We start from the raw sequence: 25,009 nt of genomic DNA on the forward strand, positions 1-25,009 counted from the left end.
TACAAGTGAATAAATCAAATTGAAATGCAAGTGTTTGTTTTTTATCAATCCTCGAAATATTTCTTCCTAAAGAAAATCTCTTCTCGTTGATTCTCATGGTATTTACTTCAGAAATGAGATTTGCTCAATTTTACTCAGTTTAATTTCCAATTTGAATACTCAGTGACCTTCTCTCAAGTTGCGATTACAAAAGTATAAAAAATCTGTTTTCAGAAATCATAAATACTATAGTTATTATTGTATACACCAAAATTCGCATCTCTATGCAGAAAAGAACCTATTGCTATAAATTTTTTATATTTTGATTTTATTTATTTTTTTCGAATTTAAAATAAATTCCAGACAATCATTGAAATGTCTTCTGCCGAAAGAGAATCTAGGGCCGAGACTCAAGGTTATCATTACTTGACCTCTCTCGTTCATATCTATTGAGCGGAGTCCACATCCGCTTCAGATTTTCAATGACTTTAACGAAATATTCAGTTCCAAATTCATTTTGTTTACGGGCAGTCGAAACATTTAAAATGGGCAGAATAAAATTTAACGGAGTTTTGTTACTGATGGTCCTTCAAATATTCTTGGTGGCTACAACAACTGGAGATGAAGTGAGATCAAGGACATAATACTAAGAAGAATAAAGAGTGATTAAAGTGTATACGTTTTCTTTCTAACAGACGTATGAATCAGACCAAAAAACTGTGAAACCGTTGCTCGATATTATTAGACAGCTCAGAAATAAGTTAGAACAAAGTGAAACTAAGGAAAAGCAGATAAGTGAATTAAATTCTGATCTTATGGAAAAATATCATGAAATTTTAAGAATTCATGAAACATTCATGAAGGAGGCAGCTCTATTAAATGAGTATAAAAACAAAGTAATCAAAGGGGAAAACGATTTGCAATTGTGTCAAAATAAAGTTGATAAATCTGAATCTGAAATTAATTCACAACAAAATATTATTCTTAAATTAAAAGAACAACTAACAGATAAATCCACCAACTTAGAAAATTGTCAAGTTCAATTAAAATCTGTTAATTCTATTTAAGTGAAAAAGATGAAAATATAAGGAGATTTAGTGAGAATATTAAAAATAAAACAGAACATCAGAAAACACTTGAGTTGAAATTAGAGAGAGTAAATCTATATTAATAAAACATGAAAAAGATATTCAGTTATGTCGTTCAGAAAACAACAAATTAAATAGGACATCAGAGAACATTAGAGAAGAACAGAAAAAGATTCAATTGAAATTAAAAGAAAGTGAAACTAAGCTAATAGATAAAGTAAAGGAAAATCAGTTATGTCAATCTGAACTTGATAGATCACGTGCCACAACATGCATCCCTTTCGGAGAATATCCAGGAGTTAATCAACTCAATGTCTCTGGCATAGGTTTATTCAATGTTTTGTGCGATAGTCAGTTAGCTGGACCTGGATGGATTGTAATACAACAACGAGTTGGGGGAAATGAGAATTTCAATAGGGATTGGGCAACGTATCGCAAAGGTTTCGGTTCTTTTGAAAGTGATTTCTTTCTTGGATTAGAGAAAATACATCGTATCACGAGCTTGCAGCGTTTCGAACTTTACATACATTTGGTTGATGAGGATGGAAATACCTACAACGCTCGTTATGACGACTTCAAAATATCTGATGAAGATAATGGATATGCACTGAGTTTGGGTAAATTCAATGGAACTATTATTGATGGCATGAGAGACTCTGAAAACATGAAATTCTCAACATTCGATCACGACAACGACAAAGATGATGATGCTAACTGCGCAGACTGGGATGAAAGTGGCTGGTGGTTCAATTCTTGTTATACTTGGTAAATATTGCAAATTTTTATTTAGAAGGAATTCACATAATTATAGATTTTTGTTTCTTATGCAGTAGTTTAAATGCACCATATGGGCAACTTCTACGTCGGTGGGACAATGACGACATTTTACTTAAAGAAGTTAAGATGCTAATTCGGCCCAAAGAAGAGATGAAGAAGTGATAAACTGAAAAGCTGAAATTCCCATATTTGACTCAATTATGTAATCATTTATATGTATATGTTATTGGTGCATTAATAATCAAACGATCGACTATTAAATGCAGCGATTTATTTTTTTAATGGAAATAGATCAGTTTTTATTGCATTTATTGTATCTTTTGATATAGCACATTTTAAGTTTCTAGACGCTTTCAATAGAGGTGCAAATACTTAAAAGTCAGTAAACTTATGATTATCCTGTATTTAGCCTTTCAGTCGAACCTTGAATATTAATATAATTTAAGAAATGATCTACCCATATTCGTTTCTTATCCAAACATAAATGATGCAGTTTTGCAATATCAGTTCCAACAAATGGAAGAACACTGGCGGATTTATAACTATACAAGTAAGAAAGCTAGAAAGCAGTCGAGTGTGCTCGACTGTGAGATACCCGCTATCCATTTTGAAAAAAAAGCTAAATATTGCGGCATTATCAAAATATACCGAAAATACTATAAAGTACTAAAAATATACCAAATATTATATTTTATATACCGATATAGTAATAGTAACACTTTCAAAATATGCCATAGGCACAATATACCAGATTGTCAGCCAAAGCAACTACGACCCCTAGTAAGTAGGCAACAATTGAAACAATTTTGATCTTCGTGCAAACATATCAAATGCTGTCAAAAAAATTATAGTTATATCTCTTATAGTCTCTGAGATCCAGTGACAGACACACAGACAGACAGATGGACATGTCTAGATCGTCTCGGCTGTTAATGCTGATTAAGAATATATATACTTTAAAGGGTCGGAGATGCCTCCTTCTATCTGTTACATAAATTTCCTGACGGCACAAAATTATTGGTAGCGGGTATAAAAATACCCTTGAGAGGTATTGCCCAATAATTATTTTGACGCTATACCGATTTTTGGTACATACAATTATTTATGATTGAACAATTTATTGCCTGAAAATTTATTGCGATCAGATACAAATTGTATAAAATATTTATTAAATACTTTTATCTGGTAAAAAACGCCTAATTCGCTGATTTAAATGACAATCTGGTAGGTTTAGTATCTATAATAAATGTAGTATTATATTGCAATATATATGGTAAATTTTAGTATTATTGATATAGTTTTGGCATATTTTCAGAATATGGTTTTCTAGAAACTCGGTATTATATCTTTGTGCATCCATGAAATGTATGTGACAGGCAAATGGAAATGAAGCCACATTTTATTCGACTACCATATTATAATTTTGTTTTTCCTTTTATACCGATTTTTAGGAAGTTTATAAATTATTTACTGAAAAGTAAAGACAATTTATATTTCGTGCGGAAATCCATTTAAATATTTTGCTAGATTGGCAGACTAGTAACTTCTTGTCAAAAATCACATCAAAATAATTTAGTGTTTAATATATGCTTGTTTTCTGAAGTAAAAAAATTCGGCGATTTTACAATGAGTGAAATTATTCAACAAAGTATTAAATTTTGTGTGCGGAATCAAATTTCGTGCCAAAATGTTCCAAAATGTTGCAAAAGGCCTTCGGTGATACCATGGTACAAAAAATATTTATATGGTACAAAGACTTCAGTAGGGTCAAGAAATAGCACGTCAAAGTCGTTCAAAAATCAAGGTGATATGACAGTTTTTTAGATTTTCGTGGTGTTGCGCACTATATTCATCCGGCCAAAATGTTAATAAGGACTATTATTTGAACGTTATGCGTCGTTTTCGTGAAGCTTGTCTAAAAGACTAAAATTATGGATCAACAACTGTTGGTTTTGCATCACGATAATGCACCGTCGCATACTGCATTGATTCTTAGTGAGTTTTTGCCAAAAATTCAACCAATATCGTTCCAAATCACCGTAGGATTGGAAAAACGTTTGCGAAAGTGTATTGTGGCCGTGGGGATTACTTTGAGGGGACGAAATTTTGGCCGAATAAATAAAGAATTTTAAAATTATGAACAAAGTCTTACTATTTTTGCCCACATATTAATGCTCAGCATATACGATCAAATTGATTTTCGCACGAACAATTGATTGCTTATTTTTTTACAAGTGCAGCATTGATTGCTAATTAACTGATAGCGTTATCAGTTGTCTGAACAATTCGACCTTAAAAACCCAATCAATAATAATATCAGCGCTACGTCAATAATTTTCCTTCGACGATATTGTTTAATTTTGTTTCAGTAAAACACCTTCGATTTGCTTTGCAGATAGGTTTAATTTGTATAATTTATTTTGAAAAAATATATAGTATAGTATATAGTTTATCTGCGTAGTCAAAAAGAACAGATAAGTTTCATTGTGAATTGTATTTTCGTAATTAGTAATTAAAGGAAAGTCGAATAATTAGTTGCTTACTTAAAAAAAAGTGCAGCACATGGTGTGGCGTCTTTTGTTATTCAGATTTTAGATAAATTTTGGCCACAGCTCCGGCCAGCGTACCAAAAACGATTGATGCTGCGACATTGCATCGCTGAGTAGTTGCCAAAAAACGGACGCATTCTGGGCATGATTCCAATTGTGCTTTTCGTGGCCAAATTTCATCATCACATTCCGTTGATTCCCATTACTGCCATCATCAACATCGCTGTACTGTGACTTCATATTGAGCCAGTGCTGTTTGCTGTCCTGAAGCGGGTTGGTAAATTCCATCATGGTAGGCGGTAGTAAAGGATGCGGCGGTTGTTGTTCCAAGCGTTTGCGACGTTCCAATTCATTCAGTCTTGCCTCGGCACAATACTGTTGCTCCAGCTTCAAGAGTTCCGCTTCCACATTCAATGCATTGCAACTTTCATTGGACGCCATGGAATTGGGCTCAACGGGTGTTGTTACATTGTGGGGCGTGGCAATGGGAGTCGTCGTTGTTGCTGCGGCGGCGGTGACATTCACATCGCTTTGACGATTCCACAAGGTGCCGGGCACTTGACTGGCTATGAAAAAGGCGCCCGCAATGGTTATCACACTGGCCGCATAGCTCAACGCAAGCATTGCGAAATTATTGAGCACAAAACTCATCAGCGTAAAGTCCGGAAGCAGCTGCATCAGCTCGCTATATGTCAACCATCCACGCCGCAATCCCTCCCGTTGGGCCAAGGTGCGTTCCACACTACTTAGCTTGGCAAAAAACTGTTCGTTCGATATGTAAATATTCCAGTCCTAAAAGTGAGAGATATTTGGTAATTAATCATAGATAATGTTGTGTTGAGTTTAACATACAATAGCTGTGAGAAACTCGATTTCCATTTCCTTCAATTTATCTTCGGTCATGTTGCCCTCTTTAGCCCAGTCTTCTAAGTAGAAACGTTCATCATGGCCAGCATAGAATTTGGTTGAAATCATCTGTCCAAGTGGAAAAACCAGTTAATGAGTAAGAAAGCCGTGACGTCATAATTGGAATTTATTTTGTTTGGATCACGTTATTAATAACCACGCCAAGAATTATATAAAAATGCACGCAGTCTATTATAGACTGCAGCTGTTCTCATTAAATTTAAAAATATAATCGAAAACAATGCAAACAAAGCAAATAGCAACAACAAATCTACAGGTGATCACACACAGACACTCATACACACGCTCTATTCGTTCTTGCTCTCGTTCTCGCTCACTCCCACTTTCAGAGTGTGTGCTTTTAAGTGCTGTATGCATGGGTGTGAGTGCGCATGTACTCACACATACACACCAAAGCAGAACAAATACGTTTGTTGTGTGTGCGTTATTACGTTGAACGCAGGTTATCAATCAACAGGTTTTGCACTCATCAACAAGGACATTTTTAGTACTTACCAATGACACAACAAACAGTTCCTGTGGCGTGATTCTATATCCATAACCCGGATCAATGATATTCAATCGATCCAAGTAGATTAATGCCATAATTAGCGAGCATGGTGTTGCATGGGTTTTACCAGCAGCAATTGAGCTCAAGCGATGCAATGAATGTCCGCGATGCGGTTCAGAGAAGAGATCAGCTGCATACTCTGCAAATGGCATGGAAACTTCCATGTCCGCCTCTGTTGTGTCCACGCCACCATAGTAGAGCGTCTTCCGTATGCGATTGATAAACTCACCGTGCTGCATCACCTACGTTATTTGTAAATTGGAAAGTTGCACATGTGTGATGTATGTTAGAAATTTTTTGAGATTACCTTTTTTGGCGTGGAGGCGACGAATTTACTTCGCCCCATCGAGAATTTAGTTCTGCGTTGTTAGCGTGCAAACGAAATAATAATTGTTAGAGGTGGTGAATCATCGATGGCGCTTACAATGTATCGATGTTTCTCCAATGTATTTGAACATCGATTGCTGATGATGATATTTTAGAATTTGGAATACATTACAAATTGTAAGTTAGAATAAATGAAAATATAAAAAACTGTTCAAATATATGTCAGGCACCAGCATGAAATGTTTTATTTTTAATTATTTAAATTTATTATTCAGCAACAGGTTTTCCATTCGCATGTTAACGGGCAAACATATGGCGGGGCCAAAAGACTAGGGCTGCATTTTAAACAAAGCTACATATCGCATAATTCTATTAAATAATATCGATATTATCAATATAACATCAACATCGCTAGCAAAAACACTTGATTACAATTTGCTTGTAAGGAAACACAAACTTGTTGAAATTCGTAGCCATGTCGCGATTCAGCGGAGCGCTGCAACTTACAGATCTGGATGACTTTATCACGCCTTCACAGGTAACATAGCAGTTGTTAATTCATGGCGATAATAGTGCTCATCATTTCTTCATATCTTAGGAATGCATTAAGCCCGTGACAATAGATAAGACAAAGTCGAAGACAGGCGCTAAAATCACAGTGCAAGCAGATGGTTACTATGAGGAATCCGAGGTAGTTATTACTATTGTTTGTTAAAAGTTGTTGCTGACTAATTTCTCTTTTATAGAGCGGAAAGCAGAAACTTCAGAAAGTCGAGATCACGCTTCAGGATTGCCTGGCTTGCTCTGGCTGTATTACATCAGCTGAAGGCGTGTTAATCACACAGCAAAGTCAAGAGGAGCTGCTCAAGGTGCTACGTGAAAATCAAACACTGAAATCTGCAGAAGACAGTGACAGCGAGGAGAGTCGCATCATTGTGTTTACTATATCCACACAACCGTTGCTAAGTCTGGCGCATCGCTATAAACTAAGTGTGGAGCAGACAGCTCGTCATTTGGCAGGTTATTTGCGGCAACTGGGAGCGGATTATGTGCTATGCACAAAGATTGCCGATGATCTGGCGCTGATTGAGAGCCGGCAAGAATTTGTGGAACGATATCGTGACAATGCAGAACTCTGCATGCTCAGCTCCTCGTGTCCCGGATGGGTTTGTTATGCCGAGAAGACTCATGGCACTTTTATATTGCCGCACATAGCCACAACGAGATCGCCACAACAGATTATGGGTGTGCTAGTGAAACAGTTACTGGCCGAGAAGCTCGGTGTGTCTGGATCACGCATCTACCATGTGACTGTGATGCCCTGTTACGACAAGAAGCTGGAGGCATCTCGAGAGGATTTCTACAGCGAAGCAAATGGCTCACGAGACGTCGACTGTGTGATTACCTCAAGTGAATATAAATCAGGTTTATGTGTGTTTGTAAATTAACTTGTTGCATACTTTGGCAGTTGAACTGGAGCAAATGTTGCAAGAGGAGGAGCAGACTCTGGAGCAGTACGAACGCGCAGACCTGGATTGGCCTTGGACGGATCAAAAGCCTGAGGCCATGGCGTGGGCCCATGAGGCTACCATGTCGGGTGGTTACGCCGAGCACATCTTCAAATATGCAGCCAAGGAATTGTTTAGCGAGGAGACTCCAAAAGAACTGGAATTCAAGACGCTGCGCAATCGTGACTTTAGCGAGGTTTGTCTGGAGCATGATGGCAAAACTGTCCTGAAGTTTGCCATCGCAAATGGCTTTCGCAACATTCAGAATCTAGTGCAGAAACTAAAACGTGGCAAGACGGCACCTTATCATTTTGTTGAGGTCATGGCTTGTCCTTCGGGCTGCATCAATGGTGGTGCCCAGGTGCGTCCAACGACAGGTCAACATGTACGTGAGCTAACGCAGCAACTGGAAGAGCTTTACAAAAAGTTGCCACGGTCCAATCCAGATAATACGCATACAAAACAAATTTATGCTGATTTTTTAGACGGCGCACACACGGATAAATGCGAGGACTTACTACATACCAGCTATCACGCTGTGGAGAAACTAAATACAGCGCTAAACATTAAATGGTAGTGGCCAATTTGTTTTTTGTTAGTTTTATAGTAACAGACGTTATCAATAAATAGCAAACTTTTGTTATTGAATTGCACTCACTGGAAATTACATTTTTGAATTGTAAGCTAGCGCGCAAGACTTCGATAGATCGATTAATTTGCGAAGTCAAAATACTGCAATATAGAGTTGATTGCAGTGTAGTATATTTTAAAGTTGCAGTTGTGGTCACACTCGCCACCCCCAAGAATTACACGTAAACCCTGCAGACACCAAACAACAAATTTAGAATATGATATTAAAAATATTATTTGCGCTGTCGCTTCTAACAGTTGCTGCTGCTATTGATGACCCACAGAAGCAAAAGGACAAATCCACCAAGCTGCCGCCGTGCAAAGCGTGCAGCGTACTCGTGGAGTCCTTCAATTTGGGCTTAGAGAAAACCAAGCGAGGCAAACATGCCGGCGGTGATGCTGCCTGGGAACAGGAGAAATTGCGAGCGTACAAAAACAGTGAGGTGCGTTTCGTGGAAATTCAAGAACAGCTGTGCGCAGAGGTGAAGCGTGGACAAGATCATTGTCACACACTAAGCAATGAGCATGAAACGCTATTGGAAGATTGGTTCACACACAAGCAGGAGGAGGAGCCCGATTTGCATAGTTGGCTGTGCATTAAAGAGCTCACAGTCTGCTGTCCGCCAGAGACTTATGGACCCAACTGTCAGCCGTGCGTCGACTGCAATAGCAATGGTAAGTGATTGACACAGTGACAATTGTTTACATTCAATTCAACTGTATTTTCTTGAATGAAAAAGGCAAGTGCAAGGGAAATGGAACACGCAAGGGTAACGGACAGTGTCTCTGCGACAAGGGCTATGCGGGCGCCAACTGCAACGATTGTGATGAACAGCACTATGAATCCTTTCGTGATTCTACCAAGCTGCTGTGCACTCAGTGTCATGCTGCTTGCGGTGATGGTGGCTGCAATGGTGGTGGCCCAAAGAGTTGTCGCAAGTGCAAAGATGGCTGGCGTATGGACACGGAGTCCGGGTGTGTGGACATCAATGAATGTGTGGAACAACATCGTGCTTGCAAGGCGCAAAAGTTTTGCGTAAACAACGAGGGTTCATTCTCGTGCCTGGACTGCGATCGTAGCTGCGATGGCTGTGATGGCGATGGTCCGGATATGTGCTTGAATTGTGCCGATGGCTACAATCGTCAGGACGGTAAATGTGTGGGTAAGTACTTGTGATTGTCTATAATTAAATATAACTACTACAACTGTCTCTGCTTCCTGCCTCCGCTTCTGCTTACTGTGTCCATCATCATCGTCAACAAAAAAGATGTGTCGACGCGTCAACGCGAGTCATTTGTGAACATCACGCGTTTTCTCACCTATTTTGGCATGTGCGTGGCCACTTGTGTCATCTTCCAGAGCTCCACGCATATAGCCTACATTGTGGGCGGCGCCGTTGCCATCTACATAGCCGCCTCCGAGTATTGGCTGAATTCAACGGCATCTGGCGGTGGCCCAAATCCTGAAATTGACACTAAACAACTTGAGGATTTGATTATGAAGTCATTGTAAACTATGCAAATAATGCAAACAATTGGAATTTGCGACAGCCGCGCGTTCATTTTTATTCTGTGAATAATTCGTACACATGAACATTATTAATCTGCAGTATTCTATTTAGATACTACTATTATGTTGAATGTTTTTATTATAAACAAATTTTCATATGTTTTGTTTACAGTAGAGGACATTCAAAGCGATGATACTGAGACGACGGAGCGAGAAGAACTCTAACGCACATACCCGAAAACACTTTAGTCAATTTTAGTTTATTAAACAAATTACCAATTTATTAAACTTACCATTTATACTTTCCACTGTACTGAATATAAAAGTGAAATACCAAAATTGCCAAAATGAACCTATTTGTTTGTAATCTGGTGGGCAAATTAGTTACAAATTTATGAGCAAACAAGTAAAGAAAGCAAAAACTGTGAGATACCCGTTACCCATATAAAAGCAATAATTCATATTTTATTCATGGTTTATGTTTTTATATGAAAATTTACAAATTTAATTAGAACTTTTTCTGTTATTTTATTATGTGTGCGGAAATGTCGCTGTTTAAGTTGCAGACGACGAATAAAATATTTTAGAAGTAAAAAACAAGTTTTCTGAAAAAAATTGCTTTTGAAAATTATGTAAAAAAAAATATTTTAGAAGTAAAAACAAGTTTTCTGAAAAAATTGGAGTAACGGTATTTTTATAAATTTACCTTTGATTTGCTTGACAAATGTCAAAAAACGTTCGCATTCCGATGCTACTTATCGATTGACCTTGTTGACATTTTATCGATTATTTTATCTCATTGCGAAAATCATCTGTTTGGCATGCTAAAAATGTTTGCCTGAAATTATGCTTGTCTTTAAAGTCAACGTGCAGTTATTACAAATTAATATTAATTAAATGTAAAGTTTTGACCTTGTGCCTGCTCTTGTCCCTCAAAACATATTCGATAATGTTTTGAAACGATACCGGCAAAAAAAGAAAGTATCGTATGCTCAGTTTAGAAATATCGCTGCAACCAGCTTTGAGTTGTTAATGCAGTTGTAAAGATGGCGCCAATTTAACGGTCTAAAAATTAATAGAATATTCAGTTGATTTCCAGTATAGTAACATCATAGCGATCACTTCATAAACAGTCGTCTATAGTTTGGTTAACACGCATGTCCTCAGCTTTCGTTAATCAATCAATGCGCATGTCAAACTCCAGCCCATTACCATAGTCAACATCGGGCACCAACAAAAAAAAACGACTGGAAAACAAAAGTCGCCGCATTGGAATGCGGCATGTTACTGCAGCAGGAAGTGACAGCCGCAGCAGCAGTAGCCGCATATTTAAGTTAAGTTTCATTGCGTTGCTGACTGGCTCAGAAGGTCAAAAAAAAAAATCAATGGCCTGCTGAAGTGTTCTGACATTAAAGCGTTGACATTTTTAATTAACCAAACGTATTTAACGTTTCCGCCATAAAATCAATAGAGGCAACACACACATATACACCCCCTAACTCGCATCCTGTTTTCGTAGCTGGCTTTTGCGTAACCAGGCAAAACAACGTCGTATATGTAGGTGACAAAACCAAAGACTGTTTGACAAGCAAAAATTCCAAATATAATAAATGTGATTTAAATTTTTTTTTTTTTTGGTAGCAGCCAGCAACCAAAAGATTTTGTGGATTTAAATGCAAAAATGTCAACGTCGCCAGCGTCATCGTCGTCGTCAACACATCCATATGGCCTGACAACGAATGATTTAGCCAGCATGGGCGAATATCCAGGATCGTATGGCGGCGGCACAGCCGGCATTGTGGCCAGCAGCACATCTATGACGAGCCCTGGCCAACAACTGGAGTCGACAGCCAGGCGGTTGGTGCAGCGGGAACGTGAAGATGCTCTGGAGTATTTCATAAAGTTTCCGAAGCCAACGGGTGACAACGACTTTGTGCTTGTGAGTGGCAATGAGGAGCATAATAATGTACCCATTGTCATGCTATTGGGCTGGGCGGGATGTCAGGATCGCTATCTGATGAAGTACTCAAAGATCTACGAGGAGCGTGGGTAAGCAAAGCTAGTTCTACTCTGTTAGTGAGACTTTAACTAACTCAATTTCCGTAGACTTATTACGGTGCGATATACGGCTCCAGTTGACACGCTCTTTTGGAAACGCAGCGAAATGATTCCCATTGGCGAGAAGATACTCAAGCTAATACAGGACATGAATTTCGATGCCCATCCGCTGATCTTTCACATCTTCTCCAATGGAGGAGCCTATTTGTATCAGCACATTAATCTCGCCGTCCGCAAGCACAAATCCCCATTGCAGGTGCGAGGCGTGATCTTCGATTCGGCTCCCGGAGAACGTCGCATGCTCGGCTTATATCGGGCAATTACAGCGATTTATGGCCGGGAGAAACGTTGCAATTGTCTCACGGCATTGGCCATAACGCTAACGCTGAGTATTATGTGGTTTCTGGAGGAGACATACGTTGCCTTTAAGAGTTTGTTTTGCAAGTCGACGCCGGTGCATGCGAGTCCATTTTGTGAACTGAAGAACGAGACGAACAAGTATCCACAGTTGTTTCTGTACTCAAAGGGTGATGTAGTTATTCCTTACCGAGATGTTGAGAAGTTTATACGCTTGCGTCAAGATCAGGGCATTGATGTGTCATCCGTTTGCTTTGAGGATGCGGAACATGTGAAGATCTATACCAAGTACCCAAATGAATATGTGCAGTGTGTGTGCAATTTTATCAGAAGCTGCATGACCATCCCTACTTATCATCAACATCAGGTGCTTGCAGACAACGAGGAACAACAAGAACAACAGCCAGGAGCCGGCAACTTGAAATATGATTAGATATTAAACTAAATGGGTTATCATTTTTAAAACGCATCAAACGCATGTGATAGGCAGCACAACTACTATTAACTAAAAAAAAAAAAAATACTACTTGCAACTACAACATACCATACTATTTGAAAAAATGCAGAAATTTTAAACATAATTATTAAAAACAAAAACAAAACAGATTATTAAATGCTAGCGACCGCATGGCGTCCGCTGCCGCTGCTTTAATGTAGATACGAATTTAAGAGTTACTTAATCTAAATGTGTGAATTCTTATATTTTTCTCCTGCTCCCCCTCTATCCGTCTACTGCTAAATACAGCAAGTGCAGTAAATAAAACTTATAAATAATCTTAAAATGTTTGAATTGGTAAATGTAAATTTCAAATTGTATTAGTCACTGTGACAGCAGCTAATTGCTATGGAATTGTATTTGGTTAGGTTGGCGAAATGTAAATATCGAAAGTATCGCTGGACAATCGTTTATATTCGATAACTCGTGGTTCGTCGCCATCTTGGAATGTGCGAAGAAGAAGAATCGAACAAAAAGCAAGCGAAAAATCTTTAAGCGTATTTATTTAAATGTATAAATTGCATAAATCTATATATTTATTAAGGCCAAGCACATCAATTTAATGCTCTACTTAACAATATCAAAGAAATCCCAGCATAGCTGCCACGTAGCGTTTGCCCAATAAGGCTGAGCCACACAAAAAATCGAAATCTCCGACGGCCCGAAGGTATCACATACAAATTCATACACACTCACACACACACAACACACATACACTCGCAGGCCACCATACACATTAGTGCAAGCAAAAAGAGGCAGAAGAAGAAGCAGTACCTAAAGTCTCACAGAGGCAAAGTGTTTCCCATCAATTTCTGGCTAGACTACTTGGATCCGGAGGTAAATAACAACAACAACAAAAACAGCGAATCGAATCTGCTCAGCACTGTGTAACGGTGTAACTTCAAAAATCATTTGCAATAAATTCTAAAGCGGCGGCTACAATATTATAATGGGACACGCCGAAGCCACAGTGCGCGCGCGTTTGTATGTGTGTGTGTTGCTGTATGTGCTTGCATGTGTGTGTGTGCGTGCGCAATTAATGCAAATTTAACATTGATCCATTTTACGCTTTTTTTCGTTGCAGAAGACGCTAAGTTTCTGGCCAGGCACAGTGCAGAAGCAGAGCAGCAGATTTGTTTTATTTGCGGGGCAGGTGATATAACAAAATATACTCGCCACAGTTCGAAGCGGACTATGTCTGTCTATTTGCGCCAGCAGAAACCACAAGAGCACACATAGCCATGGCTGCGACGAGAAAATTGCAAGGTAAGCTCATTTCTCCATGTGTGTGAGTGTGTTGCATATGTGTGTTTGTGTTTGTTTATATACTGATTGATTCTGTGTGATTACAATTTGTGCAATCATTTTTATATAGGCGAAATTGATCGATGTTTAAAAAAAGGTAGCTGAGGGTGTGGAGACGTTCGAGGATATTTGGAAAAAGGTACACAATGCTACAAACACCAACCAGAAGGTGAGCACATCTTCGACTATATTAATTGATTTCCCTACAAATTGATCTAATATCTGTGTGTTACCTTTGAACAGCAAAAGCATCTGCAGGAGAAGTATGAGGCAGATCTCAAGAAAGAAATTAAAAAACTGCAGAGATTACGAGATCAAATTAAATCATGGATTGCGTCTGCCGAGATCAAAGATAAAAGCGCGCTGCTCGAGAATCGAAGGCTTATTGAAACGGTATAATTTTATAATTTAATTCTCTATTACTTCTACATTTCTTTTTTTATATCTCTTTCACCAGCAAATGGAACGATTCAAAGTCGTGGAACGTGAGACAAAAACAAAAGCGTATTCCAAGGAAGGTTTGGGTGCCGCACAAAAAATGGATCCAGCGCAACGGATCAAGGATCATGCGCGCAATTGGTTAACCAGCTCAATTAGTACACTGCAAATACAAATTGATCAGTATGAGAGCGAAATTGAATCGCTGCTGGCGGGCAAAAAGAAACGTCTCGATCGCGATAAACAGGAGCGGATGGATGATTTGCGCAGCAAACTCGATCGACATAAATTCCACATAACCAAATTGGAAACGTTGCTGCGATTGCTGGACAACGATGGCGTCGAAGCAGATCAAGTGAACAAAATCAAGGATGATGTCGAATACTATATCGATTCATCGCAAGAGCCCGATTTTGAGGAGAATGAGTTCATTTATGACGATATCATTGGACTCGACGAGGTCGAGTTGAGCGGCACAGCAACAACGGATAGCAACAATAGCAACGAAACGAGCGGTTCACCGAGCAGTGTCACATCAGGCGGCAGTCCACCACAATCGCCAGTCACAGTGCAGCAGGTGCTGCCTTCCTCCTCATCATCAATAGCACAGGCGGCGACGACAGCGGGTGGCAGCAGCAGTAGCAGTGGCGCGGGCGGTCCGGGTGGCACTAGCGCAGCAAGTGCAGCGCAATTCCAGCATATGCAGGCTGCAGCAGCAGCGGCGGCGGCAGCAGCAGCGGCACAGCAGCAATCGAATGGTAACAATGTGGGCTATGCGAGTGACACGAGCGCTGCATCATCCTCAGCGACAACGTCCACAGAGGCGACAACGGGCGGCGGCAGCGAGAAGCGTAACAAAAGCAGCGAGAGCAGCGGCAACAGCAGCAAAGCTAAGGTGGATTACTTCTTTAGTACTTATTATACAAATTCTTATTGTACTATTTACTTGGTGATTTCAGCAGCAACCTCAGCAGCCGATCAAGCCGACACCAGTGCGTGCAACATCTAAAACGCCTGCGGGTAGTGATAGTAAGTTAATCCTAAACGGGTTTCTCTATAAATTAGTTTCTTATATATATTCCTTCCCTTTACAGCTCCAGTCAATAAGATTATCAGCTCAACGCCCAGCAAAAACCAGCAGCAACAGCTTCCTACGGCCGCCTCCGTATTGGCGTCAAGCGGGACGCAAAACAACAACAGCAGTAGCAGTAGCAGCAGTAATGTTGCTGCCAGTGGTCACAATCCTGCCGTGCAGCCACACGCTCCAACGCCTGGTCTAAATGCCGCCAATGTTGCCGCCGCTTCCGCCAGCACAGCAACAGCAGCAGCGGCCGCCGCTGCGGCAGCAGCAGCGAGTAATAGCAGCAGCAACAGTAGCAACAACATTCAAGGCCAATCTGTGATTCAAGCGACACCAACAATTGCATTTGCAGCGGTGGCTAAACACAACACATGTATGTCGTAAAACTAGTGAAACACTTTCATTGCTGTATACTGAAATGATTTGTTGTACTTTTAATAGCACTACTGGAAAACGGACCTGTGCTGCAGCAACAACAGGCAACAGCTCCCACGGTGGCTGCCATTGTGAGCGCCAGCGCACAGGCACAACAGCAGCAACAACAACAGCAGCAACAGCAGGCGGCGCAATTATCCAATCTTCAAACGAATTCCTCACATATGCAAAACGGTTAGTTAGTCTTGATTGTTTTGTTGTTCTTTTGAATAACCATAAAATTTGTTATTTTATCCTATTGCAGGACTGCCTGTCTCGCTCAGCAGCAGCAGCAGTGGTAGCAGCAACAGCAGCAGCGGCAACAACAATAATAATAGCAATGCTGTCGATGCGATTTCATTGAAAACCATGGCACAGGAAGCCATTAATCGATCCGTGATCGAACCCAATTCCCTAAATCAACAGCAAGCCACTAACATAGACACGAGACAGCAGCAGCAACAAGCAGCGCAGCAATCGCTGTTACAACAGCATTTCAGCACCGATACAACTGCCAACCAACAACAGCAACAACAACAGCAGCAGCAGCAACAGCTTCAACAACAGCAAGCGACAGCCGCAGCAGCGCAACAACAACAGCAAAATGCAGCGGCGGCAGCAGCAGCAGTTGCAGCAATTGGTACAATCGTTGCGGCAGCTAGCAATGGTCCCACAGCGGGCAGTGGACTCATGAATCTGGCAAATGCTGCCGGTCAGCCGAACAGTGGTAGTGGCGGTGGTGTCGTTGTCCCAACTAATGCCAAGACGCATACACCGCAACAGCAACAACAGCAGCAGCAACAACAACAACAGCAGCAGCAACAGCAAATTGCAACAACAGAGGCGCACATACCACCGCTGTTAGGCGTAACGCCGCTGGGTCCGACACCGCTGCAGAAAGAGCATCAGGTGCAATTCCAGATGATGGAAGCCGCATTTTATCACCTGCCACAGCCCATTGACACCGAGAAACTGCAAACGTATTTTCATCGCTACCCGGTGCAAACGCCAGCGCACTATCCCCAGGTGAGTCAGGTACATTGATCGCATTCACCTGTTCCCTTAGCATGGCTAATGGTAATTTTTCGAAAACAAATTATAAACAAACAGGCACAGCTGCCCATCTACGATACCGTTGAATTCTATCAGCGACTCTCCACGGAGACACTGTTCTTTGTATTCTACTACATGGAGGGCTCCAAGGCGCAATATCTGGCCGCTAAGGCGCTTAAAAAAGCAGAGTTGGCGCTTCCACACCAAGTACATGATGTGGTTTCAGAGGCACGAGGAGCCCAAGATTATCAACGATGATTACGAACAAGTGCGTACTTGATCCATATTTATTGATTATTAATATTACAATATTAAGACGATTGATTTATCACATTGCAGGGTACGTACATCTACTTTGATTACGAGAAATGGAGTCAGCGCAAGAAGGAGGGCTTCACCTTTGAATACAAGTACTTAGAAGACAAGGAGCTGAATTGAATACTGCGTTGTTGTGATGCGAATGCGATTGCGTCGTCGGCTGTCCACAGAGAACTCCCAAAATCCATAGCAACATCAACATATACACACAATCAACAACAACAACTACAATAAAAAAAATCAATAGCATATACAATAATCATAAATCTACGTACATACCTACACACACACGCACACAACCACTCACTCATACACACAATTACAGAAACTATAAACAAAGATAATGAGAGATCATGTGTTAAGAAAAGCGCGCCGTATGCATAAGTCAAAAGAAGGGAAGTAATGAAGTATAATTCTTGTTCGGAAATGCATGTAAAAACATATGCTTTTTTATATAAATGTTTAATTGTTTATTATTTTTTTTTTAAATTACTTTCCTATACAATTTAAAAATTGAAAAACAAACAAAACGAAATCTACAAGCAAAAACAAAAAGAAAACTTAATTTAAATTGAAACTATAAAAAAGTTATGTAAAATGTGTGCGACAAATTTGAAATTTCTGGCAATCGCCCTAGCGACCCGCCCACAACACACCTCACTTCGCCCCTTCCACAAGTCCAGAAGCCTCCATAAATCGCTTAGCGTCTCTCATCATCGATTTATCTATATCACCCGTCTGTCTCGTCATTCATTCAGCTCGAGTTTAGCCCCCTAGAATCAGAAACACCCCGCATCCCTCGCACTTGCATCATGTATAAAGAGCGCAGCAGTGTGTGCAGTAAATACTTTTAATTGTAAACATTTAGCGCACCGATTTTTTCAATGCGTTTGCATAGGAACGTACTGACGAAAAGTCGAGAGAATATATAAACAAAAAACAAAACAAAAAAGATAAACTTCAGCTGATCTTATTTAAATTTAATAATGTAATTACGATTACTAAGATCATTGATTAAGTTGAGCATGATAATGATGCTGCAAACAGCAAACAAAACAACAAATTAATGCGTAAAAGAACCTTTTTTTTAAATGTAAGCAAAATAAAAACAAATCGTGAGTAAATAGTTGAAACTTGTTTAGTGTTTTTATTTGATATTTACTTTTTTATTTGCGCATTTCGTATTTTATCTTTCGTTTTTCGTTGACATGTTTTTTTGTTACAACTATGGCAATTACAATTCAATTTTTTAATTTCCTAAACATCTTAGCCTGTTTGTGAGCCCTCAATTTAATCGTTTAAACGTTTGAAAGTGTTAATAAGTCATATAGTCAAATGATATAAACAAATGCATTTTAGAATGTTTTTGCGTAAATATAGCATTTTTGCTAAAACGAAAAACGAAAAGATAATTTAACAATTTTACAAGAATAGTTTTAAACGAAAACACAAATGCATGCAAAAACAAAACATGAAAAACATTTTAAAAATTATTAAAAAAAAAAAGAAAAACAAAAAAATGCATCAAAATATACATACATACAATTATTAGATCGCCCTATTGCGGTGTCCACTGGATTTTTATTTCCATCGGAAATCAGAAAAGTATTCTACCATATCGACTCCTCTCCTTATCTTTTCTTGCAGAATGCCTATTCAAGTTAGTGATTAGGTGGGATTTGATATCAGGGATTTACTTCTAAAAAAATGAAAGACGCATTTACGTTGACAAAGTTTTCCGGGTATGCATAGTATAGTCACGACTCTCCGGAAATACAATCAGAAAAACAACTTAGTAAAATGCAACTGTCCCTATCAGTAATTTCGCTATCAGATTTTGAATAACAGTCTGCCAAAAAGATAGTCAATAACTGCGCGGTAATGAGACTCATTGAAAGTGATACCAATCTCAAGTATATGCTCAAGACTCCAACGACTCATGATTGGAATACCTCATAAATGCAGTAAACATGCTGAATGTTTAATTACAATTTAGTTGAATGGAGCTTCATCAACATCTGAACCGAATAACGACAATTTACTAACCACATTGCAGACGAAGGTATTTCCAGCACCGATAAAGTGATTAATGTTTATGGTCACAGAACTTGTTTATCTTAATTGGGACTGTATATCTTATATTCTATACCAAGAGCTTTCCAAACATTTTCAAACTGTTTGCTAACATTTTAGTTAGTTTGCTTATCTTGAGATGAATAAATTTGCAAATTTTATAGACCTAGACCACTTTTTAAAATACTTTAATTGCAGTCTAAAATGGTAAAACCAAGTATGGAGAAAACTACAATTTGAAACATTTGTTTTCAACATGATTATCTTAAAATAATCGGACGACAAATTCATTAACAATTTCTTATTTAGACGCTATGCTTTATTTCCTGCTTAAGATCATTCATTATCTTCTCTTTATGCCCAGAAATCTTTGCTTGCAAATATTTCCCATCTTACCTCTCTCCGATAATGATAATTACAATATTTATTGATTACATATAATACAATTATACGCGGCGCTGGCGTATTGGAATTTATTGCATACCGACACGAGCATATTTATGTACAGAGTTGTGTACTTGTTTGAATTTAAAGCCCAGATCGTGACCGGGAGAAATGCATTGTGTCGTTAATGGTGGTTGGTACATGGTACATGGAACATGGAACAAGAAATGGCGACGAAGAGTGACACTAACATGTGTGTATGTACTATTTGCATATCGGCTGATTAGATTAGTTCGCTACAATTACTAAGATACGCTGACGGCGGGCTCCGCGTCATTTCCCCAGACGACATCATCTTCATCATCCTCATCGTGTCCCCAGCCCTGATCCGCCTCGCCATCTGTGTCATGACCGTTGGCCAGCGATGCCGATGCCGCAAAGCGACTCACATCGATTTGCACAACCTCAGAGTCGGTGGCAGGCAGCATTGACTTTGTCTCGATGACCGGTTCCATATCCTTGAAGAAATCAAATTCAGCTGGTTCGGTGGTGTTGCTCGGTGTTGTCAATTGCACTTGAATGTCCAGCGCACTGAGATCATCAATGAGCTTGCGTTGCGACTGTGGCGGGTTGTTGACAACGACGGGAGCGGCTTTGATCGCCGTTGTGGCTGTGGAAAGGTTGGAGCAGGCAGTGCGGAAGGAGTCGGCTATCGAGGGTTGTGTGGCCTGTGTTGAGGTGCTGCTCTGTGTTTCCACATTGCTTAGATTCAGCTCGTCCAAAGCCTCCTCCTGCTGTTTGACATGCAAACGCTGCAGCTCATCGGTGTTCTCCCAATCGGACCACGCCTCCTCCTCATCATTGACCAGTGTCTGTTCATGAGCTGCACTGCTCGTCGTGCTGTCCGCAGAGTCGGAGTTACTATCTAGTGGTTTCTCGTTAAGATTTGTGAGGCTCTTGTCATCCTCGCCGCCGTCAGGACTCAAGCGAAGTGACATTGGTGCCGCATTACTTTCCACGGAGGGCAGAGGACTGCCCGAGACCATATAATCAACAGCATCCACAGCGCTGCCATTCATGAGAGGCGTTATGGATCGTGGCTCCGTCCATTGTGCCGCACTCTCGCTAGAAACGGCAGCATGTGGTCGACCATCAGAGAAGCAGCGTCTGCGGTCACCGCCAAGCACAGTGGCTGCGCCCAAAATGGGCACAAGATCGGCAAGCGAACGCAGTGTTTTGGCCACCAGCACATCGTTGGTATCATTCATGCCCAACTGCAGATGCGGCAGTATTTCGGTGAGCAGCTGCTCGTCGCTCAACAGACGCACATACTCCATGAAATAGTCGAGCAGAATGAGACGGATTTGGGCATCACGCAGTCGAAACATCTTTAGCACGTGTGGTAATAAATACTCCACATACGTTTGAGGCGAGAAAAGAGCTGCAGCGCCGGCATTATCGGTCTTGGTGCGCAGCACATATGGCGTCACGCTGTGTTGGGCGGTGGGATCGAGCAGGACCATGCGGGAGAGCAGATCGCTGGCCAGCTGTGAAGCAACCACTTGCTCATCAAAGCAGCGTAGACGCTCGATGAGTGTGCTGAAGAATTGCTGACGTTCCTGCACCGATTTCAGTGGCAGCTCGAAGAGGAAGGAATGAATGAGCACGAATTCGTGATTAAAATACGGATGCAACAGAACAGCCGACAATTTGGGACGCAGCTCTGTTGTCTGATGCTTTAGATGAGTGCTGCAGTAGTCGCGAAATTCCTGCACATGTGGTGTGCCAGCTGTGGCCGCTTTTTCCGCTTGACCAGCGCTACTCTTCGCAAGTATCTGTTCGCAAAGTGTCGCAAAGGCAAACTGCTCCAAGCCATGTTCGATATTGGCTGGATCAATAGCTAGCGGTTGGCGAAAGCCATGAGCAAGCTCCAGCAGCTGTTTGTTCATCTCTTTGGCCTTCCATACATATTCAAAGCCAGCCAAACGCCAGCTGCCCTTGTCCGTCACATAGATAGACTGTGTGCAAATGTTCAAATGCCTGGCAAGCGCCTTCTCGATGAGAAAGATCAAACTGCAAAGTATGGTGCGCAGGCCGAGGCATATTTGTATGTCGCTCTGTTGGGAAAGCACATCGCTTAGCGGACGCACACGTTCCGTGGCCAAATGCTTTTGTCCTGACTGCTCCCAAGTGGACATATATTTAAGTATGTACGGATGGCGATAGATCATTAGGTTCTGTTGGGGCACAAAAGTGTGGAAGTTAAGTAACGCGAAGGTGTTGCCTGCTACACCCACTCACCTTTATCGCCCGCTCCATGGGGCCCTGGACCACCCATAGTTGCCCCTTCACCAGTATTTCACCCTTGAATATTGAGAGCAATTGGCCGCCGCCTCCTTCTTCATTATTGCACAGCGTTGGTGACTCGGCATTGTAGAGCGCCCAAAAGTCATTCACTTCCACGGCATTTTTATCAATTACTAGGCCTTTTAATTTACTGCCTTCATTACCCATTTTTTACTTTGCTTGTTGCTTTGTTGTAATTAATAATAAAAACAAGTGTGGAAAGTGGCAGAAATTAACATTTTGCTTCACTGTTAGCGGTTAACAGTGAGCAAACAACACAACAAGAGATTATTTACAAGATTGCCACTCGGATTTGCATTTTGGTAGAAATTACTTGTTTACAAAATGGTTTTTTACGTAATTTTTTGAAACACGTTTGTTAAAATTAATACTAAACATGTATTGTTTTAGGCTTTCGCTATTTTTAATGAAAAACAGGAATAATCGACTTGAAAAATAACAGCTGCTGTTAAACACTTGGAAGTCACTTAAATAATTCTATTGTTGACTTTATGAAAGAAACTGCTAAATAAATGTACTGTTTTGGACCTTTGCTCTAATTCTTCATACAAAAAAACTTTTCGGATTTATTTAAATCAAAACAAAACAATAAACACCGTAACTAGCGCTAACATTTTGATTTGAAAAACATCGATATATCTGTCGATGTAATGATATTTTTAACATTTAACGATTTTTTATATTCTCTCATCGTAATTTATTAAAATGAAACTGAAAATGAGATGATGAATTTTATATAAAAAATTCAAAAGCAATCAAACATTGAAAACATTAAGAACAACAATATTTACATACATATATAGTTGTGTTTCCGCCTTTATAACATTAGCAACAGCACTGTTATTACACTGTTCGTAGTTAACAGTGCCTAATGTGTCTAGTGTTGCACATATAAGTTCGCTGTGCAGCACTGGCTGGCAGACCAAGACGAAAAGTTTTCGTCCAATATTTGTTTATAAGATAAAAAAGGAAATAAGGTGCCGCAATGGATTTATACGACGATATAGACGCTAAGCCGCGTGCTAGCCAAATGGATGGATGGTCGTCGGGCATCAAAATGCTGCAAACACAATTGGCAGTAAAGAAAGCGCAGTTGCCGAAGCCCAAACCAAGAGATCAAATCAAGAAACCGGTGTGTAAAACCTACTAAACTGTTAATTCTCTCTTAATAATAGTTTCCATCCGCTAGCTAATGACACCCGTGGTTAATCTACGTGCAAAACGGCCAGCAGACGCAGAAAGTTTCATGCCCATTGCAGTGGCTGCCAAACCAATCATTAGCAGCACCACTTTGCAAGCAGCTCCAGCGCTGCTTGAAAGCATTAAGACAGATGACTGGGATTTTGTGGACGAGTACGATCCACAGTGGCCGAACGAGTACGAAAAGCTGAAGGACAAGAGCAAGAGCAGCGAGAAACCACGCAACAGCAGCAGCGGCAACAACAATCGAGAGGATCGAGATCGCGATAGAGATCGAGATCGGGAACGCAAACGGAATCGCAGCGGACGCCGAGACACGCACAGTCATGACACTTCACCACCAGCAATGAAGTACAGTGGCTTTGGTCAGCGCCAGAGTGACGAAGATCGTTACAGTCCACCAGCGCCGGGTTCGGTGGCTAAACAAGGAGGTGGCGCTGCTATTGCGCCGCCGCCATCGCTCTCCATTGATAATGGCGACGGTGCCTCTAATGTCACCATACCGTATTCGGCCAGCTCAGTGGCCGCCAAGATAATGGCAAAGTACGGTTTCAAAGATGGCCAAGGACTGGGCAAATCGGAGCAGGGCATGTCAATGGCACTGCAGGTGGAGAAGACGTCTAAGCGAGGTGGACGCATTATACACGAAAAGGATGTATTTATACCGCCACTAGGAGCACCGTCCTCTCCGCCACCATCGTCATCGTCTCAATTGCCCACAGTGAATGCAACGCCTCGAGTCTCAAGTCCTACTCCTGCAGTTGTGATGCCGCCTCCGCCATTGCCAGCTCCAGCAGTAACAGCTTCACCAGCAGCAACCGCTGCTGAAACTGAGCCCAGCATAACAGAGATCATGAAGGCGCCCAGCAAAGTTGTGTTATTGCGCAATATGGTTGGGCCCGGCGATGTGGACGAAGAGCTGGAACCAGAAGTGAAGGATGAATGTAACACAAAGTACGGCGAGGTGAATAGTGTCATCATCCACGAGGCGTTCGGTACTGTGCCCGAGGATGCCGTCAAAATCTTTGTCGAGTTTAAACGCATCGAGAGCGCAATTAAAGGTAAGTTTATACTTTATTCAAATTTTGTATATTAATAATTATTTTATCCTCCAGCTGTCGTGGATTTGAATGGTCGCTTTTTTGGAGGGCGACAGGTGCGTGCTGGATTTTATAATTTTGACAAGTTCAAAAGTTTTCAATTAAATTAAGCATAATAAACCATAAAATGTATTGTTTGAATTTGTAACTTGTGCGCCTGAAGGATAGGCAACGCTTTTTTTCTGTTGAGAGAGCTATTAATCCTGTGGGTGCACTGGATTGCAGGTTCATCGTTTTGGATACAATTTCTAAGGTTCCTTTACTATGTTCGTATTCTTGTTGGATTCTTTAATAGATTTAAGACAATTGTCTGCAACTTGTTTTGATAATTTAAGATAATAGGATCGTAAAGGAACCTTATCCCGCGTAATGTTATTGCCCTGTCCTCAGAACTTTAATTCGTCAAACTTGATCGCCAGGATACAAGGATCTGAACCATGTTGATCGTCATGTATAAGTTTAGAGAAAAATTCTTGACTGATCAGCATAAACTTGTAATTTTTTATGTAAATTTATGAAA

The 25,009-nt window shown here is 40.5% G+C and overlaps 9 protein-coding genes across 14 annotated transcripts in view; 6 read left to right on the forward strand and 3 right to left on the reverse strand.

Annotated features, from left to right (window-relative positions):
• Window positions 1–25,009, reverse strand: part of LOC133835351 (zinc finger protein ZFP2) — a 112,270-nt gene that overhangs the window by 83,384 nt on the left and 3,877 nt on the right. The gene's annotated exons all lie outside the window — the stretch shown is intronic.
• Window positions 452–2,072, forward strand: LOC133850244 (fibrinogen-like protein 1). Of its 2 annotated transcripts, XR_009895610.1 has the most exons (3): window positions 452–605; window positions 675–1,832; window positions 1,898–2,066. XR_009895610.1 is itself a non-coding variant. In XM_062286284.1 (2 exons), the coding sequence occupies exons 1-2, from the start codon at window positions 1,714–1,716 to the stop codon at window positions 2,004–2,006; spliced, it is 228 nt and encodes a 75-aa protein (XP_062142268.1). In that variant the 5' UTR covers window positions 1,120–1,713; the 3' UTR covers window positions 2,007–2,072. The 2 variants fall into 2 exon arrangements, 1 of the variants encoding a protein (XP_062142268.1); XM_062286284.1 differs by lacking the exon at window positions 452–605 and having other exon boundaries at window positions 1,120–1,832; window positions 1,898–2,072.
• Window positions 4,228–6,381, reverse strand: LOC133836923 (protein CNPPD1). Its single transcript, XM_062267531.1, has 4 exons — window positions 6,178–6,381; window positions 5,816–6,112; window positions 5,246–5,368; window positions 4,228–5,185 (listed from the first exon to the last, which is right to left on the reverse strand). Exons 1-4 carry the CDS (start codon window positions 6,214–6,216, stop codon window positions 4,436–4,438), a joined length of 1,209 nt encoding a protein of 402 aa, XP_062123515.1. The 5' UTR covers window positions 6,217–6,381; the 3' UTR covers window positions 4,228–4,435.
• LOC133836914 (probable cytosolic Fe-S cluster assembly factor GJ13047) lies at window positions 6,576–8,358 on the forward strand. Its single transcript, XM_062267518.1, has 4 exons — window positions 6,576–6,735; window positions 6,796–6,888; window positions 6,944–7,607; window positions 7,666–8,358. The coding sequence occupies exons 1-4, from the start codon at window positions 6,673–6,675 to the stop codon at window positions 8,280–8,282; spliced, it is 1,437 nt and encodes a 478-aa protein (XP_062123502.1). The 5' UTR covers window positions 6,576–6,672; the 3' UTR covers window positions 8,283–8,358.
• Window positions 8,484–10,197, forward strand: LOC133836930 (cysteine-rich with EGF-like domain protein 2). 3 transcript variants are annotated; one of them, XM_062267552.1, is made up of 4 exons: window positions 8,484–9,010; window positions 9,076–9,498; window positions 9,604–9,888; window positions 10,018–10,197. In XM_062267552.1, the coding sequence occupies exons 1-3, from the start codon at window positions 8,554–8,556 to the stop codon at window positions 9,846–9,848; spliced, it is 1,125 nt and encodes a 374-aa protein (XP_062123536.1). In that variant the 5' UTR covers window positions 8,484–8,553; the 3' UTR covers window positions 9,849–9,888; window positions 10,018–10,197. The 3 variants fall into 3 exon arrangements, with proteins under 3 accessions (XP_062123536.1, XP_062123528.1, XP_062123546.1); XM_062267544.1 differs by having other exon boundaries at window positions 8,485–9,010; window positions 9,604–10,197; XM_062267562.1 differs by lacking the exon at window positions 9,604–9,888 and having other exon boundaries at window positions 8,485–9,010.
• On the forward strand, window positions 11,105–12,920 carry LOC133834963 (transmembrane protein 53). Of its 3 annotated transcripts, none has more exons than XM_062264762.1 (3): window positions 11,105–11,178; window positions 11,487–11,894; window positions 11,952–12,920. In XM_062264762.1, the coding sequence occupies exons 1-3, from the start codon at window positions 11,120–11,122 to the stop codon at window positions 12,691–12,693; spliced, it is 1,209 nt and encodes a 402-aa protein (XP_062120746.1). In that variant the 5' UTR covers window positions 11,105–11,119; the 3' UTR covers window positions 12,694–12,920. The 3 variants fall into 3 exon arrangements, with proteins under 3 accessions (XP_062120746.1, XP_062120747.1, XP_062120748.1); XM_062264763.1 differs by lacking the exon at window positions 11,105–11,178 and adding an exon at window positions 11,223–11,402; XM_062264764.1 differs by lacking the exon at window positions 11,105–11,178 and adding an exon at window positions 11,223–11,402 and having other exon boundaries at window positions 11,490–11,894.
• LOC133834962 (CCR4-NOT transcription complex subunit 3) lies at window positions 13,196–18,491 on the forward strand. The gene is given in 13 exon segments (XM_062264760.1): window positions 13,196–13,423; window positions 13,841–14,022; window positions 14,132–14,151; window positions 14,153–14,230; window positions 14,305–14,454; window positions 14,519–15,394; window positions 15,459–15,528; window positions 15,594–15,953; window positions 16,022–16,189; window positions 16,260–17,020; window positions 17,105–17,221; window positions 17,223–17,315; window positions 17,387–18,491. Coding segments are annotated over 12 exon segments (2,817 nt in total). The 5' UTR covers window positions 13,196–13,423; window positions 13,841–13,997; the 3' UTR covers window positions 17,486–18,491.
• Window positions 19,842–22,619, reverse strand: LOC133834964 (protein-associating with the carboxyl-terminal domain of ezrin). Its single transcript, XM_062264765.1, has 2 exons — window positions 22,124–22,619; window positions 19,842–22,059 (listed from the first exon to the last, which is right to left on the reverse strand). The coding sequence occupies exons 1-2, from the start codon at window positions 22,334–22,336 to the stop codon at window positions 20,128–20,130; spliced, it is 2,145 nt and encodes a 714-aa protein (XP_062120749.1). The 5' UTR covers window positions 22,337–22,619; the 3' UTR covers window positions 19,842–20,127.
• LOC133834965 (splicing factor 45) lies at window positions 22,928–24,637 on the forward strand. Its single transcript, XM_062264766.1, has 3 exons — window positions 22,928–23,321; window positions 23,379–24,450; window positions 24,505–24,637. Exons 1-3 carry the CDS (start codon window positions 23,175–23,177, stop codon window positions 24,597–24,599), a joined length of 1,314 nt encoding a protein of 437 aa, XP_062120750.1. The 5' UTR covers window positions 22,928–23,174; the 3' UTR covers window positions 24,600–24,637.

The sequence above is a fragment of the Drosophila sulfurigaster genome, chromosome 2L, assembly GCF_023558435.1.
Source record: "Drosophila sulfurigaster albostrigata strain 15112-1811.04 chromosome 2L, ASM2355843v2, whole genome shotgun sequence".
Taxonomy (NCBI): domain Eukaryota; kingdom Metazoa; phylum Arthropoda; class Insecta; order Diptera; family Drosophilidae; genus Drosophila; species Drosophila sulfurigaster.